Source organism: Capsicum annuum, chromosome 11 (genome assembly GCF_002878395.1).
Source record: "Capsicum annuum cultivar UCD-10X-F1 chromosome 11, UCD10Xv1.1, whole genome shotgun sequence".
NCBI lineage: Eukaryota > Viridiplantae > Streptophyta > Magnoliopsida > Solanales > Solanaceae > Capsicum > Capsicum annuum.
Window position 1 is genome coordinate 41,239,053 of NC_061121.1, and position 22,638 is coordinate 41,261,690.

Sequence of the window (22,638 nt, forward strand, 5' to 3'; positions counted from 1 at the left end):
TTTCATCACACACACTCAAGGGGTCAAGTTTCATATCATGATCAACATTTCAAAAATGAGCACCAACTTGAAGGCTTTCAATTCCACAATTCACATATTCAAGTAGTGGACTATACGTAGGAGCACATTAATCATGGTACAAATTAAGAGATCTATTAAGAGGAGAATCATGCACCCCTATGTCAAACAAACCCGAGACCAACACACTAGAGGGTAAATCACAACATTTCAAGCTCAAAGAAGGGTAATGAGTAGCTTTAAGAGTAAGTTGATCATTGTTCATAACAAAAGAGATACTAAGGAAAAGTGTATGCACTTGTAAACCTGAAACTACTTCACAAGACACTAAATCACACCATTGTGAAATCAAGGGATTGTAGAGAGTAGTGAAGTCACCTCGAGTAAGGCTTGGGCAGTCCACTTTTTTGGCGCTCTTGGTCAAAGGAGTCTCTAGTTCATTTCTTATGCTTTCATGTGGAAATCCTTTTGGATCCTTCTTGATTATTATTTCATCTAGTACCTGCACATAATAAGAATCAAAGCTAGGCAAAATGCTAGCTTTTGGGTTAGGAAGTGACAAAGTTTCTTTGTGGACAAGATCCACAATCAAGCAATTTTTTTTTATTTTCTACTTCACTACCCCGGGTTTCGCTTTCTCTTTCATTCTTTTCTTCATATTTTTATTGTACCTCAACATCAAGATTCTCTTCATCTTGAGGCTTGGCCTCATTATCTTTGGGTTATAACTTGTGGAGAGGAATCATTTGATTTCGTAAAGTATAGGATTTTTGGACTTGAGGTGTTTGGATTTGTGAAGGTAGCCTTGGGTCAAGTGAGTTTGGAACTTGGTGATTTTAATTTTGGGGAGGTTTTGGTGGACATAGTCTATCAACCCCCGCTCTAACTCTATTCATGTCTCTCCTAAAAGCATACCTATCATTCCTCAAGGCATCATGATCACTCTTCATATCTCGGGAAAAAGCCTCAAGCCTAGCCATCAAGGCTCCTAAAGCATCATTTCCTAAAGGTTGGGATGTGGTACCTTTTGATTCCATTTCAATTGTACCTATCAAAATAAAAAAAAAAAAAAAGGAAAACCTACAAAATGAACAAATAAGTTAGCTCGTAAAAAAAGGCTTACCACACTCACACTTGAATCTCACCTCACACTTGGTCTCACAAGTGTTGAATACTTGGCAATACTTGGTAAGTTAATTGAGTAGTGAATAAGCTTTGGTCCAGAATAGATTTTTTTATGATATGACTCCAATAAAAATGATGCACGGACTTGAACCAAGAAACTACTATGAATTAAAAACGATAAAAGCACAAAAGAAATGTAGACACAAAACTAACAACTCTAGACTAATTATCAACCTAGTAGTTAATTACTAGTTTTTTAATTAGTGGTAGAATCAACACAAAAACAACTAGAAACAACAAATAGAAACTTAGAAATCTAATTTAGAACTAAATTTGGTTGTTTATATAGTTATGATGTGGAAGCTTGTGATTTGACGTCACTTTTTTCAAAATTTTCAATTTTCAAATTCTTGTCTCGGCCAAACAACACTTAGGAAGGAAGAGAATTTGTTTGGAGGGAAACATATTCAATTTTGAAGCCTTTTCAAGCTTCAAAATGGATTAGAAATGAATTGGTCCCCCTTGTACTTGCAATTGTACTTGAAGACTCCTTTTGCCTTTGTTGTTTTCTTGTTTTGGCAAGACTAGGAAGCTTCTTGGAAATTGCCTTGAACAACCAGTACACTCTCTTTCCTCTCTTTTCAAGATCAAAAAAGAACTTTTGAATATTCTTCTCCAACAAGATATGAAGATTGAGGAAGAACAATATGAATATTCAAGAGTTGACCTAGGTTTGACCACTAGGCAAATGAACCCCCAATTCAATTTTTCTTTTAGATCTAGGTTCATTTGGCCAAGGTGAGCTCAAATAACAAAAAATCAGCCACCAATCACATCACCCACTCAAAACGAATCTCAGCTCCAAAAGCTTCAAACAAGTCAGAACAATGGTGATCTAGCTCAAAAACAATCAAATCTTGTTCCAAATGTAGATCTAGACACCCTAGGTTCTAGGGGACAAGAATCTAGTACTTGAAACCAACAAAACAACACAAAAACATGTAGATCTAATATTTAAAAATCTGCGAAAACATAAAAACGGTTTTACAATTTTTTTGTGAGATTTTCTAAATAAGAACACTAAAACCAAGATTTAGGGATGTTGGAACAACTCTAAACAAGGCTTTGATACCAAATGATACATGATCTAAACTAAGAACACACGAAATTGGGATGAAGAACACAAAAATCAGCAAGCACACTAGAAGGAAAACAACACATAAAAGAGAGATGAAGGAGAAGATTGCATAAATGTAAAGATAGATAATGAAACATACACCACCCTTAATGATTAGCACCTAATTTTGTATCAAACAACTAGACACACTTCACCATTGATGGATAACACTTCATTCTTAGGTGGACTCAAAGAAATTCTCCTTCTCAAACACCCACCTTTCTTGCCAATTTGTCAACACAAGTGAAATCCATCAATTGTGCTAACCCTAATTTTGGATTCTCTCTCTAAGATAAGAAGAAGAACTACAATCTAAAAGTCACTCATTTCAAATGTCCAAAAGCTAATGAAAATAGAAGGCTACTTGTCTATTTATACTATTACATAACAAATGTCAAAAATACCCTTAATGAAGAGTGCTCCTTTGGATTTTAAAAGGGGAGTCTTAAAAGATAATAATATCCTTAAGTTGAGGCACCTTTGCAGTGTATTCAAGGATGCCTTGGAGTGTATTCAAAGATCTTCTTCACGTTTTAGCAGATACACTCCCTTGGTTGGAGGCATCATGCTCTCATAAGCTCCCATTTGCATGAACAAGGCTTGAAAAGGCTCCAAAAGGTCTTCAATCCAAAACTTGAACCTTTTACAATACCTTGTACTCTTTTGTGCTCTTCATGCTTGTATCATTCCATAGTCACTATCATCCTAATATAAGGAGAGTCATTAAGGGACTAGAGTACAAGCATCAGGAATGGGAGCAACATTATTCAATTATAACATATATTTTTTTCAATACTCAAGGTGGGGCTTGTGATGTAATATATGATCTAATAAGCACGAAGTCTTCATATATCAAACACCTAGATAATAAATAGAGGGTTAAAGCATGGACATAGGTTGCAGATAGAACTTGAACCTTAGGCGTAGGCATAATTTGAGTATATAAGATAGTGGTAGAATGTCCTCTTAAACCGAAGTAGGAGGAATTTTCTTGAATAAGAATAGATTATAATTAATCTCCCCTGAAACTCGCCATCATGAGAAAGTTCAAGATCTACAATAGTTCATAATCTTACCCTTTTACCAAAGGTCACTATCCTAGACTTGCAGACATATCCTCCGATGATTCTATTAGCACAACACTCTGCATAATGGGGGGATATCACTATGCACATAAACGTCAAACTCCCCCCGACAACCTTAACATGAAAGCACTAAATTCTTTCTAGGACATCTTTTCAGATATACTAATTTTAACTTTTCCTAGGTTTTATAGCCATCACCGTACAATTAAAACTCTCATGCTCACACACATCCACATTCTCTGGCACCTAATCATCCATTATCTGCTCATTAGCTTACTAACATCAAATCTCTAACCGCATAACCTCACAATTTAATAAAATTTTAAAACTATACTAAGAGTTCACGTAGTCAATTTATATCTCCCTCAATTTTGCTTTAAAGAACACCATATAACAACTCCCTGGACTTATCCATGCTAATAAATTCAAGAACATGAAGTAGGTACACATTCCACTAATAACTCAAGATCGAGTACACCTTATTCTTATAACTTTAGGATCTTATCCCTATAATGATTTAGCCATAAATTCTTCTTCAACACTAAACCTCGTGCATATATCACAATTATCCACTTAAATTTCTATAAGCATCATTGAGTCCCCTTTTTTAAGATCTCCCCAAGTAAATACTAAATTTATAAATTTTTAACTGATCAATCCTTCTATTCACAACCTATGATTAATTTTACTACTACAATATCTAGTCCTCATAAGCTCTTTTCTTATTTCAAATAAGGATGCAAATATTTTGAATAACTACTCTTTTTGTTACCGACTATCAAAAGTTTGCTAATTTTGGTACACCTTAACTAATATCGTAAGGGTATAACAACCCTAACACTCATTTCAAGGTTACAAAAATACAACTACCCCCTTGGTGTTTTTCACTGAAAAGTTATCCGTACTTTGACTTCTAAACTTAGGAAATCATATCACTAACCTTGGGTCATCTTACTATTCATAGGTAATAAAATCCTATTATACTACCTCTCGGGTGGTAGTACTATCCCAACATTCAGATACAAATCTTTCTCCTTAAGCGAGATGTCTGTATTAAAGTTTTTGAAAGGGACTAAATGCACATCTTACCTCAAAATAAAAAGCACGATTCATAATGATAGGGTATACACTTGAATCAATACACTTTGATGCACTAATGGACTCCTTCAAGTCCTTGTATTATTTCATAACTTTTTTGATGACTCAATCAAAAAGGACCACAGTGTTAGAAATCTAAGCCTTTGCACTTGTATCCCTCGATAATGAAATATTGCCAATAAAATAAGAGTAAGGAAGGAATTTGGATAACTTTCATATGGATAACTCTATTGCATGATCTAGAGTATGAAAGAATGAGAAATATTTCCTAAATACTTTATAGACTCCTTATTATAAGTGTAGTGAACAACACATACATAATAAAGGCATTAATAGACACAACTTCATAGATACCCTGGGACCCTTAAGCATACTATGATACCAAGATTGGCATGACCCAAACCAGAGCCCTGACCGTGAAGGGCACCCCAAGATAATCAAGGCTTGAGATGACCCCTTACCTTCCATCAAAAGCTTAGTAAGACAAGAAACATACGGAAGACAACCCATTATATAAGGAGTTTGATAAATCATAAAAAAAAGTTAGTAAATCAAAACTAAAATAGAAAGTAATAACCCAAATAAAGTAGTGTCCATGTCTTAAGAACAAAATTCAAAATAACAACTCACACCGTCTATGAAGCAAGTGTAAAACAACAAAAACCCTTAATCCTAGTTGAATCAATCATTCAAGAACAAATAAATTTCAATTAAATTGATGCAATAATATAATAATTAAAAATAGGGAGTGTCCAACATGCCTTTTAATGGAATAAATTTGAGAAGAACTTGAATTTGAGGCCTTGAAAGCTTGAATTTTTTAGAATAACACTTATTTGGAGTTCTTAAGGGTTTGGGAGTAGAGAAATTGTGTATTCTGATTATGGGATGATAGAAAACACGTTAGTATTAGTTATAGAATAATTTAGGACGTAAATGACTAGTTTTCCTTAGAAAAATTGAAGAGAAACATGAGTTTTAGCATATATGAGACCATGTGTGTACCACACCCTTAATGAGAAGGACACAGGGCATGCCACGCTCTTAACGCAGGGTACTAAGGGTGTGTCACACTTTTATCATGGACCCTTCCTAGTTTGCTCGAAAAATGAACATAACTTTTCTCTTGGGTATTGCATTAAGGGGAAATCAAAGGCATTGAATAGAGGACTCAATTATGTTTCATTTGGTGGATCTTGAGCTCAAAAATTCCATATATTCTAGAAGTTACACCTGTTCAAAGTTGACCATTGTAGGATCAAATACCAAAATTTAGTCAACAATCTACGTGTTTTCTATGAACATTCTTCACATCAAAAGCACTTACACACTAGAAAAATATCCATGACACTTATATTTACATATAATTCATTAGGTATGGGTTTATACACGTAAAAATGAATGTTTAAATTCGAGCCCAAAAATGTGGCGTGTTATACAAACAAACAATGACTTTTTCATTTGGAGTGTATTTAATGTAAACAGATTTATCACATTTATTTATCTTGAAGCCATTTGCCAACATAGTTTGGTGAAACTTTCCATGCCACTATTTGGGTACTTGTTTTAGTCCATAAAGTGACTTAACAAGTTTGCACACTTTTCTTCCTTTACCAGGAACCCCAAAAGCCTCAAATTGTTCTATGTCAATTACATCCTCCAATTCTCCAATTAATAATGTTCTTTTCACATATATTTGATGGATTTCAAGAATAATGTCACGACCCGGGCTGAGGCCCTGGCCGCGATGAGCATCTTAAATCATGAAGGCCTGAGCGCCCTTTCTAGCTGACAATAGTGCACATAATTCATAGCTTATTAAGAAATTTGTAAAATATAATAAGACGGAAACATGGTCAATCTCTGAGTTTAACTGAAAAATACAAAATTAAGTTCATACATTCAAAACACCTAACACCAGTCTGTGAAATCTCTAATGATATAAAAATCAACATCTTGTCGAAGCTGGGACAATGCCCCCATTTGGACCAAAAACAAAATGGAATAACAATATTCTAAAAGAGGCCCTCTAAAATAAAGGAGGCTCACCAAATGCACACTTCTTTCTGACAAATATACGGCTTAGTGAGACCCCTGGATTGAGCCTTAGACCCTAAAATATAGGGGGTCAATACAGATGTACTGGTACCCAGAGCAATTCAAAATAATGTAGTTACATAAATATTTATATCACAAGTGAGAGCATTTCATAAAGCGTTATGCATGGATAATTTAAAATTCATGGGCAATCTCAAATGATTTTAAAATGACTTTGTAGATGCAATTCCTTTTTTTGTTTTACTTCAAAGCTAGATGGTACACCCTACAAGTCTGATATTCCATGGGCTATATAGAATCTGCCTTGACTCGGCAGCCAAGCCCTCAACCTAAGTTTTCTACAAAGGTTGGAGTTTCTGAGTCTGTTATGCCATAGGGCACTAGGCCAGTGAATAATCCCTATTGGGGACATAATAAACCATATCAGCAAAACACGATTTTGGGCAATGAGTTTCTGAACTTGTTTCATCTTCGGGTAACCATCTAACATCTCTTACGTCCATTTTTAACCTTTTTTTTGAACATACATTTTAAAACTCAAAGTCTAAAAATCTATGTGAAATCTGACTTTTATTTTTTTGAATCTGTGATTGCATTGCCTGATTTGGTATCATCATACCAAGACTTAAAAGTCGTATGTCTAAGCCATTTATTAATATGCATTAATTTCCTTCAATTCCATCTATTTAGTTGAGCACCAAAAACATTTAACAATGCAAGAGAGTTCCTATTTTTAATACATATTTTTAACTATGCAGAGATTCTCTCTTTTCAATATTTTAACAAATATGTGGTGGTCAAGTATTTTGTCACAAACTATACAAATCTTTAAAATCATCACTTCTCAATTATTTAAATAAGAATACTCCCTTTCCTTCAGTTCGTAATCAAATTCAATTCCATAACAATAGTGAAGACATTTATATCATGTTTCTAAATATGCAACTTATCAATTCGTGACATAGAAATCAAGAGAATGCCTTAACAAGAGAAGGAGTACAAATATTCATGCTCTAAAATTTAAGTTTCAAAAAATCAAGGTCATACATATACATATATATACGACTAACAATCAATTTCAAGAAGGAAAGGCCTCAAGACCAAAATATTATCATCAAAAGGGTTCACAATACATAATTGTAAATATAAATTTAAAACCTTTTGTAAATACATGATTTCATAACTTTAAACCTTATTCAAAATGTTTTCAATAAGCCCATGTAGTTTAGGAAAACCCCACGTACCTTTGATTATTTATTTTGAAGAATAGAACTCGAATCTTGGCCCATTTCTTAGAAATCATAAACTTAAAGATGAATTCTTGATCTTTGGGAGAGGAGTTAGGGTTATTATTCCTGATGGAATTGAGTAATTATGGGCATAAAGTTCACTAATAATGCTTTAATCCACTGATTACATGAATTGGGGTTATAGGGAAAAGTCCAAACTACCCCTTCAAAATTTAAAAGTTCAGTAGACTCATTTTTTAGGGCACCCTCGCATCGCGTCGAGCACTAATGTGTTAGGCGTCGCGACACATCGGGCACCAACGCAATAGGTATCGCAAGGTGTTAATATCGCGTTGAGTTACTATTTTTGAAATCCAAACACATCCCAACTCTTGTTCAAATAATCTAAAACTCCCCTGAGACAAACCCTTTTCATTCCTGAACATGATTTAACTTAAAAATATACGTCTCGAGGTTGAAAAGATCAATTTAGGAATTATAATAGTTTGGGAGCTTAAAATATGACTAAGTCTTTTTGACACTTAGAAAATTTTTAGGTTGTTTTCTCTTTAAGAATGCTACTAAGTGAGGTATTAAGTCAAGAATGCTACGGGGTGTTACATTATCCCCGAATGATGGCTCGAAACACATACAAGCATGACTTTAAGTAGTATATGATCTGTACCTTCTATGTCATCATCCATGGTCTCAAAGAGGTTTGGGTATCTAGTTCGCATGTCATCTTCTAACTCCCAAGTAACTTTCTCAGCTCTTTGAATCTTCCACAATACCTTAACCAAAACTATTTCCTTACTACTTAGCTTCTGAACTTGGCAATCCAAAATGGCAATGGGTTCTTCTTCATATGACAAGGAGTCTTTCACGTTGATCTCTTCTATAGGCAATACAAGAGAGTGATGTCTAATGCACTTTTTTTGCATGGACACATGGAACACCGGATGCACGAAAGCCAGACTCGCAGGTAAGTCTAAATCATAGGCAAATCTACCTATCCTCCTCATAATCTGATACGGTCCTATATAACAAGGACTAAGCTTTTATTTCTTCCTGAACTGCATGACTCCTTCCATAGGAGAGACCTTTAGGAAAACCCAATCGTCAAGTTCGAATTCTAAACTGACTTGGTCATCCGGTCTACAATCACCCAAATGGAGTCATATTGGTTTTGGGACATCGAAAGACCCATGATGAAATCCATATTTATCATCTCCATTTCCACATTGTCATGACTATCTCTTAGGAAGTTCCACCTGGCCTTAAATGTTCTACTTTGACTTGTTGATGATTCAAACACTTAGACACAAAGTTAGCAATATCTCTTTTCATATTGTTCCACCAATAAATATCCTTAAGGTCATGATACATTTTAGTAGAGCCTAGGTGAACAATATACCTCAAAGTGTGGGCTTCATCAAGGATTCTTTCTCGCAACCCATCTACATTTGACATAAAAAGCCTACCTTGATACCTTAAAATCCCATCACTTCCAATTTTAAATGCCAGCACCTTCTGTTGATCATATCATTTTTAATCTACATCAATATACGGTCTCCAGCTTGCTTTTTCTTAACTTCAGCATATATGGAAGATTTAGCTATCTCAGGAACAATTACTCATCCCTCTTCAGAATCTAGAAGTCGAACCCCTAGATTTGCAAGACGGTGAATATCTTTACCATCTCTCTTTTTTATTTCTCAACTTGATAAAGACTGCCTATTGATAACCTACTGAGGGCATTAGCCACGATATTTGCCTTGCCCGGATGATAGTGAAGGCTCATGTCATAATCCTTCAACAGTTCCAACCACCCCTTTGCCTAAGATTCAATTTTTTCTATGTGAAAACATACTACAAACTTTTGTGGTCACTGAATATATCTACATGCAACCCATAAAGATAATACCACCAGATTTTAAGTGCAAACACCATAGGTGCTAACTCGAAGTCATGAGTGGAATAATTCTTTTCATGTACCTTCAACTGCCTACATACATAAGCCACCACTTTACCATGTTGCATAAACACTCACCCAAGTCTCGCTCGAGACATATTACAATACACAATAAAACCTTCTGTACCATTAGGGAGAGTCAAAACTAGCATGGTAGTCATCTTATCTTTTAGTTTCTTAAAAATAATTTCACATGAGTCCGACCATAAGAATTTTCCCTTTTGTCTAAGTTAATTTGGTAAGGGGAGCAGCTATGGAGGAAAAACTCTCTACAAATCTTCTATAATACCCTGCCAAACCCAGGAAGTTCCAGATATCCGTTAGAGTCATGGGTTTGGACCATTTTTTCATAGCCTCAACCTTTTGGGGGTCAACTTCGATCCCTTCACTAGAAATAATGTGGCCTGGGAAAGCAATAACACTAAGCCAGAATTCAATTTAGAAAACTTTGCACATAACTCATGATCTTTGAGGGTCTGGAGGATAATTCAAAGATGGTTAGGATGATCCTCCTGGCCTTAAAGGGTTAGGTATCGCGATGCATTAGGCACCAACATGATAGGCATCATGACGCATCAACATTGCATTGAGTTACTATTTCTGAAATCCAAACACATCCCAACTCTTGTCTGAAAAATCCAAAACTCCCCCGAAACTACCCCTTTTCACTCCTGAACATGATTCAACCTAAAAATCTATGTCTGAGGTCGAAAAGATTGATTCATAAAATTTTGGGAGCTTAAAATATGATTAAATCCTTTTGACACTTAGAAAATTTTTAGGTTGTTAGCTCTTTAAGCATACTACTAAGTGAGGTATTATGTCAAGAATTCTATGGGGTGTTACAATCATATACTTTTGCTAATACAACCAACCTTTGAATGGACGCTATCTATGCTACTGGCAAGTACATGTTGACATGATCATTGCTTTATTTTTCTCTAAATCCTTTTACAATAAGTCTTGACTTGTATTTTTCAATAGTACCATTAGCTTTAATTTTTCTTTTGAAGATCCATTTAGAACCAGAAGGTTTATTTTCTGGAGGAAGACTAACCAACTCCCAAGTATGGTTGTTCAAGATTGAAACCAATCTCACTAGTAACTGCCTCTTTCCAAAAGGATGATTTCAAAGATGACATCGCTTCTTCAAACGTTTGAGGCATATTTCCAAGAAAAAATTTTACAAAATCTTATCCGAAGGAAGTCCACATTCTTTGACATGTACTACTCCTTGGATTCTCATCATTCAGTATATTTTCTTTTGGTTTATCTCGAGGTCATTTGGACCCTCCACTAGAGAGCTCATATCGAGTTATATACAGATAAATTGTTCAAGGAACTCAATATTACCTGACTCAATTATAGTATTTTCATGAAATTCCAGATGTTCCTATTTATGAACCAAAAATCAGCATGCTTTACTACTTGTAGTATATAAGATGAAAACATAGTCCACAGTCTTAGGTCCTATTTTTATCCTTTTTAGGCATAGGAACTTGGACTTTGGCTAGATACCCCTAACAATTTAAAATATTTCAAGTTGAGTTTCCTTTCATTCAATTTTTCATATGAACTAGAGTGTGTCTAGCTATGGGGTACTCTATTGAGTATTCGATTTGCTGTTTAGATAACTTACCTCCACAAGTTTTGTGGTAAACTTAACTTATGAGTAAGGCATTCATTGTTTTCTTAACATTTGGTTTTTTCATTTTGAAACTCTATTTGATTGAGGTGAATATGAGGCAGTAGTTTGATGAAAAATTTTTTTCTAAACATATCTCCACAAAAGGAGATTCACACACTCCACTTCTATCACTTCTTATTGTTTTGTTAATTTTATACAACAAATTTCCAACTTTGGTTTTATATTGCCTTAATGTGTCTATTTCTTCATCCTTAACATTTAGCAACTAAACATAACAGTATCTAGTGCAATCATTAATAAAAGTAATGAAATACTTTTTTCCACCATAGGATGGTATTGACTTCATATCACCAATGTCGGTGTGGATTAAATCTAAGAAATTTGAATTCCTTTCAACAAACTTTTACGGATGTTTAGCATACTTAGATTCCATAGATATTTGACACTTTGATTAATTGCACTCAAAGTTAGGAAAAACTTCTAAATTAATCAATTTTTGCAAGGTTTTGTTATTGACATATCCTAAACGTTCATGACATAATTCATTTAACTCAAGTAGCTAAGAAGAAATAAAACTTTTATTGATTTCAACATTCATTATATTGATCTTAATAAGTCCCTCGATGAGATAACCTTCACCTACATACACTTCTCATTTATTAATTACAACTTTGTCAGAAATAAATACATATTCAAATCCATTTTAAGATTGAAGTAAAGTCGAAATTAAGTTCTTTCGCAACTCCAGAATATGGAGGACGTTATTTGAGTGTCACCATCCTATCTTATGTCATCATCAAGAAATATTTCTTGTTCCTTCAATATTTGGGGAAACAGAGTAAGTCGTAAATATCTCTCATCAACTTGCCAGAGCATATGATGTAAATAATTCCTTGTTGGCACATACGTGGCTAGTGGCACTTGAATTAATCAACCACTCTCTAGGATTTCCAACCAAGCTGTACTCCGGAAGTATAGCACATAGGTCATCCAAATCATCTTTATGTTTAGCAATGTTTGCTTGATTCTTTTTGTTGCCCTTTTTGGAACCCGACAATCTGCCGAATTGTGACCAACTTTTCTATTGTTAAAGCAATTTTCCTTAAATATATTCTTGGGAAGATTGTTTGTTGTCCCAATGCTTTATTTCTTTTCTTTAATTTATTAGGGTCATCCTCCACTATAGTTGCTCCACTAATTGCAGAATTTCCTCTAAACCTCTTTTTGGTTGCTTTATTGTCCTCTTCAATCAATAACCTCAGAATATGGTCTTCAACAGACATCTTCTTTTATTTGTACTTCAAGTATTGTTTGAAGTCTTTCCACAAATATGGTAACTTCTCATTTATAATGGCTACTTGAAAAGCCTCATTCACATTCAAACCTACATCAAAGGTTATGTGATTATTATGAACAACAATAATATATCCAATAAGGGTATTTACTAAATTTATACCTTCACTGGGTAATCATGGATGATTACTTGTAGTTCTTGAACTTGGGTGGCGACAGTCTTACTGTCTATCATCTCAAATTTCAGAAATGTTACAACAATGAACTTCTTTATTCCTGTATCCTCAGTTTTGTATTTCGTTTTCAAAGCATCTTATAGTTATTTAGAGGTCCTCATGTTGTTGTACAATTGTACAGATCATCATGAAGGCTACTCAATATGTAGTTCTTACACAAGAAATCAGAGTGCTTCCAAGCTTCAGTTATGATAAATCATTCCTTTTTTGATGTTTTCTCCGGCAACTCTGGTACGCCTTCTATGATGAATATTTAAAGACTTAATGTACTCAAGTAAAAGAACATCTTTTGTTGCCACCTTTTAAAATCCACACTAGTAATATTTCAAAGATTTTCCACCAATGTAAAGGTGGGTTATGCATTCGAACAACTTCAAGTAGAAATATTTGTTGTTGTGGCATTTGCCATTTTGTCATTAACTTGATTTTCAACGGTCATTTTTGTTGTCAATAAGAGACAACCAGTTTAGTATGTCAAAATACTAGCTATAAAGTTTAAATCTTTAAACAACAACTTGTATCTAGTTTAACAATGAAGTTTTTATGTTCTTCTAATCGTCAATAGAATGAACTTAAAATCATGATGAAGCTTTTATATCTATAAATCACTATTAAGTTCAAACAGTGTAGAAAGAAAAAAGCTTTAATCTCCAGAAACCCAAAATGAAAGATTACAATAAATTCTTTAAGATTATTATTTTTAGGGTACAAAATCTGTATTTAACAATATGAACTTCAACAATAAGTTCAAAACAACATCAAGAACTACAATGAAGTTCCAAATACATCAAACACAAGTCCAAAATTCCAAATATTCTATAACTTATACACATTCAAAGTTGACCATTGCAGGGTCAAATACAAAAATTCAGTAGATAGCAAAAGTTCTCAACTCAACTTTGCTTTAAGTGTTTTCTGTAAACATTCTTTTCATCGAAAACACTTTACATACTAGGTAAATGATCATGACACTTATATTTACATAGAAATCATTGGTTTTGTGTTTATACATGTACAAATGATGGTTGAAATTTTAGCCCAAAAATATGGGGTTTTACATTATCCCCCCTTGAAATCATTCGTCCTCGAATGATGGGTAGGAACTTATTGAAGCATTAGAAGTATGAAATGAATAATGTAACTTCACATTAGGAATTTTATCTCAACAAAACATGTCTAAGCACCAATATAAATAAGCTTCATGGCATCACCAAGTAAATAGTGTAAGCATGAATCATAAGATAACGAGACTTGATATGGACATTATCTTGGGCATGAGTTCTATGAAACATGTTCATAACAAGGTAAGGCTTGAATTTTTCCAAGAATCCTAGGCTTTATTAAGATTGATACAAACACGAAATAATATTTTCCAGGACATAAGAATAAAAGCATTCTCCACCTCCAATGATACGTCTAATAGCCCCTTATATTTACCGATACTTCTCAACCATGCTTATAGCTATAAATACCACACTTCACCATTTCCAATCTTATAATTCCTTGCAAAACACATAACTACACGATCATTAGCTAACTGGATACTTTCTCTATGTTAAATCCTAACTCAGATTAAAAAGATGCTATCTTAAGCTATGGGACGCTATGCTCTACATCGTTCCAAGAATACTACTCCATCTTATCATTAGAATCAAACAACCTTAGATTTAAATCAAGGAGTAATAGCCATATAACACAATGATTTGTGTGTTTATCAATCACAACAACCAAGCCTATTTTTACTACACCCACTTTATGAATCTCCCCACCAAAAAACCAACAACTTCAGTCACTATCCAAGAGATTTTCACCACATCTTCCTTCCTAACTATTTTGCATAACCAAAGTTCATCTCACTCTTCCTGCTTCATCTATAATCTTAGCTCAGTAACCACACTAAAATTTACAGTAAAGAACATCCACTATCTTGTCTAAAACATTACTACACTTCCATAGCCACTATCTTGACAACATAAGGAGGGTCATTGAGGACTAGAGCACAAGCATCAGCAATGAGAGTGACATTATTCAATTGTAACATATATTTCCTACACTACTCAGGGGGCATGTGATGTAAGATGTGATCCAATAGGCATAGAGTCTTCTTATATCAAATACCTAGATCATAAATAGAGGGTCAAAGCATGGACATAGGTTGCAGAGAGAACTTAGACCTTAGGCATAGGCACAATTTAATTACATAAGATACTGGTAGAATGTCTTCTTAAATCGAAGTAGGAGGAAATTGATGAATAAGAATAGATTTACCATTACTCTTCCCTGAAACTCACCATTATGAGAAAATCAAGATCTACCATCGTTCATAATCTCCCCTTGCTCAAAGGTCACTATTCTGGACTAGGGGACTTATCCTCTCATTAACTCTATAAGCACAACTCACCACATAATGAGAGGTATCACTATGTATATGAACACCAAAATCCCCCCGACAACTTTAATATGAGACACTAAATTCTTTCTAGGACACCCCCTTTAGGGATACTAGTCTTAAATTTGCTATCTTCTATAGCCATCACCCTATAATTAAACACTCGTAGGCACACACATCCATATTCTCTGGAACGTAGTCATCCATTCTCTACTTATTATCTTAATAACATCAAATCTCTAATCACATAAACTCATAATTTAACAAAATTTTAAAATGATACCAAGAGTTCATATAGTCAATGACAGACACAACATATTTTAAATATAAAATGATGATATCTTCCTCAATCCAGCTCTAGAGAACACCATATAACAATTCCCTAGACTTCCATATAATAGGAAATTCAAGAACAAGAACTAGGTACACATGACACTTATAACTCAAGATCGAGTACACCTTATTCTTATAACTTAAGGCTCTTATCACTGTAATGATTTAGACATTATTTCTACTTCAACACTAGATCTCATGAATTTATCACAATTATCCACTCAAATTTCTATAAATATTACTGAGTCCTTATGATATCCCCAACTAAATATGAAATTTATAAATTATTAACCGATTAATGCTTACACTCACAACCTATGATTAATTTTACTACTACAATGTCTATTCCTCATTCGATCCTTTATTGTTTCAACTAATGATCCAAATATTTTAACTAACCAATATCTTTTTATCAAATACCATAAGTTGCTAATTTTGCTACACCTTAATCAATACCATAAGGACATAACAACCCTAACACTTACATCAAGTTTACACAAATACAACTACCCTATATTTTTTTCACTAAAAAGTTATCCTCACTTTGACTTCTAAACTTAGGACTTTATATCACTAACCTTGAGGTCATCTTAACACTCATAGGTAATAAGTCCTATATACTACCTCCAGGTAGAGGTACTACCGGAGTATTCAGATATAAATCTTTCTCCTTAAGCGAGACGTCTGAAATAAAGTTTTTGATAGGGACTGAACACACATCTTACCTCAAAATAAAAACCACAATTAATAAAGATAGGGATATACACTTGAATCAATACACTTTGATGCACTAATGGACTCCTTTCAAGTCCTTGTGTTATTTCATAACTTTTTTGATGACTTTATAGAAAAGGACCACAACGTTAGGAATCTAATATTTTGCATTTGTATCCCTTGATAATGAAACATAGCCAACAAAATTAGAGAAAGGAAAGAATTTCGGTAACTTTCTTAGGGACAACACTATTGCATGATCTAGAGTATGCATGAATGAGAAACATTTCCCAAATGCCTATAGAATCCTTAGTATAAGTGCGGAGAACAACAAACCCTTAAGCAAGACTCTACTAGACATGGCTTTGTAGACACCCTGAGACCTAAATTGTACTCTGATACCAAGCCTATCACAACCCAAACCGGGGACCTAGCCATGATGGGTACCCCAAGCCAACCAAGGACTGAGATGACCCCTTATCCTTCCATCATATACATAGTAAGATAAGAAACATGCAGAAGCCAACTGATTATATAAAGAGTTTGACCAATCATTGGAAGAAGTTTATAAATCAAAACCAAATCTAGAAAGTAATTACCCAAATAAAGTAGTGTTCATGTCTTGAGAAAAAAATATAAAACAACAACCTACACCGTCTACGAAGCCTATAACTTTTTGAATAACTCCTAAGTTGGGACATGATTCTAACTATACCATAAATACAAAAAATACCAGTATGAAAATTTATGTGAAAAATACAAATACCTTTTGGATGTAGGCTCACCACTTCTTACTAGTTATCCCATAGGATAATGAACAACCTATGTTGCACAAGGTCATAAGAAAAGGCCCCCAAACCTACACTAAAAAGTGTAGCATCTAGGAATGATCAGTACGGCGAGTACTGACATTCAAACCCAGGAAAGGAATAAAATATAATTCTTTAAGATTGTTATTTTACGGGTACAAAATTTTTATGTAACAATATGAACTTCAACATTAAGTTCAAAATAACTTCAAGAACTACAAAGAAGTTCTTACAAATTCCAATAAAAGTTCAAAAGATATATGAACTATCAAAATTAAGTTTCTACGATTTTTCTGAAAAATAGTAAAACCAACTTAAAGAGAGTAAGATGAAGACAGAAAAATATAGAATCAAGTTCACCAAATTCATGGTGTGTCCCTAAGGAATTTATTCCCTTAAAGTACCTAGGTCTAATGGAATATCTCCTCCCAGGATTAAATGATTCACCTTACAAAAATAGTGGTACCTCAAATTTTCTAAGAAACAAACTCACTCAACAGTTTGAAGATCACAATAGAGTGTTTAGAAGAAGAAGGTGATGATGATGATGTTTTATTTTCTAAACAAAAAACTCACTCAACGATTTGAAAATCACAGTAGAGTTTTTAGAAGAAGAAGAAGATGATGTTTTATAATTCAAATTTTACACCTTTACCTGAGGAAAAGGTCATGTATTTATAGGAAAAATGTGGTGTTTTAAAAAGAAAGCAATCGTTCACGAAACAAGCTATTGTCTTCAAAATGACACCTATATGTACTGCACCTGTGCTAGACCTGAGCTGCATCTGTGCGTTTAGGTAGCGTTTCGCACAAACCAGAATGTTCTTGCTTGGCCCGTATCTGACCTTTGCCAAACCTATGCCATACCTACATGTGGAGGTCGTTATTTCATTCTAAAAGAGTACCTCAAAGTATTACATTCCTTTGAGGTACGTTATGATTACATTTGTACCGCATCCGCATATGAAGACCTATTTTCTACTGGATTTTTGGATTTAAACCTTTACTTATTTTAAAGTTTCTAATAAATTTTGTTCAAAAAGATAATCTCTCTATCAATCATTTGATAAATTCAAATATAAATCCAAATTCAAATTGAAGCCGAAGCCTATCCAAGCGAGTGACAATATCTGGCGCAAAACATGTCTTATTTTTGCCTGGCTATCCACATGAAGGTATGATTCTCAGTATTTGCATAAGAAAGTATCTTTCTCCCACCAATGTGGGAGAACTTTCTTTCTTAAAGTGAAAATTCACTTCACTTTTTCTTCATTTGTCCCCTCTATTTTCTATTCACTTAGAATCCAACAATCCCCACATGAAAGAAAATGGCTATTTTAAAAAAAATAAGGAAAAATGTATGATCTTCAAGCAAAGATCAATTATATCTAGATAATTAGGTTTCTCTGAGAATTTTTCATAGTTAACTTGCATCATATGTACTCGATCAATCGGCAGATATGATATTTTTGAACCGTTAAACTTTAATATACAACAATACAACACAAGTCCTACAACCGTCCTTTTAAAATTTATGGTTCTCACTATTTTGTTCATTTAATCCATGAACACAACCTGATTTTTTGAGAGCTTAAAGAATAGGCCTTTACTATTATTCTCCTTGAATTGACTTTCATTTCACCCTTATATAGGTGATTCCTAAATGTTTAATCCTTTAGATCAAACTATTTGGTCAAATATGTCAAACTTAGAAACCATTAAAAAGCTTCAATCCATAAGCTTTATCCTTGTTTCATGAAAATTGTCTTTATTATGAGAATGGGTTGTCAAATGTTTAACCACCAGTCATAACTTTGTTTGATCTCCTTGAACCTAGCTCTTGGGATATCCATTCTGCTAGGTAGAGTTACCACCATAATGGCTTGTCATAGTTCATAAACCTATTTCCTTCGATGATCTATAAATTCAGACTCCAGATAGGTCTTCTGTAGGTGGATCTGATACATTATCCTTTGAATTTACATAGTCAATACAGATGTACTGATATGCAGAGTAATCCAAAATATCATCGTTTTATTCAACATAAGTGAGAGAAATTCATAAAACAAACAAATACATATTACATACAACATAGGAAAAACACATCGGCATACTTTAAAAACTTTGAAAACATGATATACTCTTTATCTTACTTTTGAGATAAATGGTACACCCTTGAAGACAAGTACCTATGGGATATATAGGTCCACCATTAACTCATCGGTCAAGACCCTAAATCCAAGTTTCCCGAAAGGATAGGGTTCCAATATACAAGTCTAGTATACCAGTGCCTCAAAGACAAGCATACATTGGCCTTAGCCAATCATATTACCCGAATCGGCAAAACTCGATTTCCAGCATGAGCCCTTATACTCAAATGCCTTCTTAGGTTAACCATCTAACTCTATTTAAGCCTATTTTTAACATTTCAAATCATGTATCTTTTGGAAAAATGGTCAAATGTCTAAATAATTTCTGTAGTAAAGTCTAGTCTAAGTCTATTAAGGTATTTGTCTCATTTAAAATCGGCATACCAAGACTTACAAGTCATATAAGACATACAATATCATGTTACAGTCTTTTCATTCAAAATACAATGTTTGGACTACCAAATCAATCAAACAGTACAAGAGAATTAGTATTTCAAAATTCTTTTAAACTTATGCGAGAATTCTCTCTTTCAATTCTTAAACATCCGGTGGTCACTTACTTTGTAGTAAACTATGCAATTCTTTCAATAAACATCTTTAAAATTAACCAATAAGTAAAACACCCTATCTTTAATTCACAATCAATCTCAAATCATTTACCATAGCCAAGAATTATTTATACCATGCTTCAAAAGATAAAATTTATCAATTTGTAACATGCAAAAATCAAAAGGGGTCATAACTAGAGAGGGAGTACAAATATTTATGCTCTTAATTCAACTTTCAAACTCCAAACGCATACATACATATATGTGTATTAAAATCAAATTTAAGGGAAGGAATCAACACCAAAACATATTTATCAAAAGAGTTCACAATGCATACTTTTAAATGTAATTCAAGAACCCTTCATAAATACATGATTTCCCAATATTCAAAACCTTATTAAAATAATTTCACTACACCCATGTAGTTTAGGAAAACCCCACGTACCTTATGTTCCTTAGATGAGGAATAGTGCCTTAATCTTGACACTTTTCTTAGGAAATTTTGGATTGAAAAGCTAGAATTCCTTGGATTCCTAGAGAAAAGAATTTTGAATTTCATTCTTGGGGAAAGGGGGGATTTGCATGAGTTTTTGATGATGAAAAGTGGGAAAATAATGCCCTTTGGGTGTTGTAACTCATCCCTTGGACGTTTGGAGATGAAAAGAAAGGACCAAAGATCCCCTTGAACCCTAAGAAGTTGAAAACAACGCGGGAATAGACCAAGCGATGCCCTATTTAGCCCGGGAAGTAGAGCCCATGGCGCCTCCTCTATACCGGTGCAATAACCCGGGTGGCGTGGGCATATTGCCTCCACTTACTGCCTCTCACAAAAATGGCTATAACATTGTGATCGGGTATCGGATTTAGGTAAAATCGGTATCGTTGAAAAGGTGATTCAAGTATCTATAATTTGGTGGGTATTGAAATGAAAATTTTCACTTATATCAAAAGTTATAGACCCTTGTAGAATAAAAAAACAGACTTTGGACGAATCAATAATTCTTAGCTCAACTTTGCTCTAGGTGGTTTCTATGAACATTTTTTACTTCGAAAGCACTTTCCAAACTAGGATAAAGATCAAGAAACATGAATTAAAATATGAATCATGGTATTAGAGTTTTCACATGTAGGAACGACGTTTGATTTCTATCTCTAAAATATGGGGTGTTATATTATCTCCCCCTTGGGATCATTCATCCCCGAATGATGGGTAGGATCTAGTTGAAGCTTGAAAAGCATAAAGTAAGGAACGTAACCTCACGTTGAATATTTTTTTCCTTGAGGGAATATGCAAAGGCATTAAAAGAGCTTCATGATAACACCCTAGTGAATCATATACGCACGAAGCGTGAGATTATAAGGATTGAGATAGAGATGACCTTGCATACGATTCATGATTATCACAACATATGGCATGAGTTTATTTTGTGATAATAGGCCTAATTTACATCGGTACAATCAAGAAATAAGATTTTGCAGAAGATAAGTATTAGAAGCATTCTTTACCTTCAAGGCACAATGAATCGACCTAAAACTTAGAGACACTGCTCAACCATGCCCCAACTAATAAATAACATACTTCATTATTTACAACTTATAATTCTCTTACAACACATCTAACCACAAGAGTTGGAGTCCCACTACATAGTAATTCCATATTGAAGCCTAACCCAATGTTAAAAGAATGCTATTTTTAAACTATAGGACCCTGTACTTTACATCATATTAAGAAATCACCTCACCTTATCACTATAGCCCACCAATCTCAAGTCTTAATTCAAGGAGTAATAACCACATGGCTCATTCGTTTGTGTTATGATCAATCAAAACATTCAAGCCTATCATTACTACACCTACTAACTGGCTCTCTCCTGTAAGACCAGCAAATTAAATCATTCTCACAAAGATTTTTGCTGCATATCTCCTTCCTAACTATTTCACGTAATGAAAGTTTATCTCCTTCTTTCCCTTTTTACCTATAATTTTATCTAAAGAAATCACATCAAATTTTTCATATTCAAGAACATCCACTCCCTCTACCCAAAATATTACTATGCTCCTACAACCACCATCATACTAACATACAGAGGGTCACTGAGGGACCCAATCATAAATATTATAAATAAGATTAACACTATTAGACTATAACTTATGCTTATTACAGTACTCGAGGAGGGACATTGTAATGCCCTAAATATAGTAACCAGAATGCTACACGGTGCTCATGACCCCAAAGGACCACAAGCTAACCTATGATTGATATTTGTACCTGTACACTAAATAGTATATGTATATAAATGTAGAAACATAAATTGAAAGGCTATAAGGTTCAATACTGAACATAATCTGAATAATAACAATGTCTGAATAAAATGGTATCATAATACAATAACAAAACTGAAATACTGAAGTTTAAATCTAGTCTGTAATCTAGTCTGAAAGCCTCTAACTATCTGAAGTAGGGAGTGGAAAGAACATGTCTCTAACTAACTCCTGACTACTGAAAGCTGAACTAAAATACTGAAGTAATTAAGTAGTAATCATGTCCTCGGAGAATGAGGACTTACTGCTAATTCTAACTACTAAAATTTGTAATGCTACTGCTACTCTAAAACTTATGCCTTTAAACCTATGGCGTAAATTAAAACACCATAGAGCGAATGCATCAGTACGACTGAATTTACTAAGTATATGAGTGAGGTAGGCTAAATGCAAAGGTTTATATACATAAACAATGCTGACTAATATGAATGTAA

The 22,638-nt window shown here is 33.9% G+C and overlaps 1 protein-coding gene across 1 annotated transcript in view; it reads right to left on the minus strand.

The window, feature by feature from the left end:
• Nucleotides 1-513: 513 nt before the first annotated feature.
• LOC124888828 overlaps nucleotides 514-22,638 on the minus strand; it is a 32,420-nt gene continuing 10,295 nt past the window's right edge. The window contains exons 2-3 of the mRNA XM_047400116.1: nucleotides 934-1,066; nucleotides 514-520 (exon numbers count right to left, since the gene is read on the minus strand). Coding sequence (XP_047256072.1) covers nucleotides 514-520; nucleotides 934-1,066 — 140 coding nt within the window. The remainder of the gene's footprint in view (nucleotides 521-933; nucleotides 1,067-22,638) is intronic.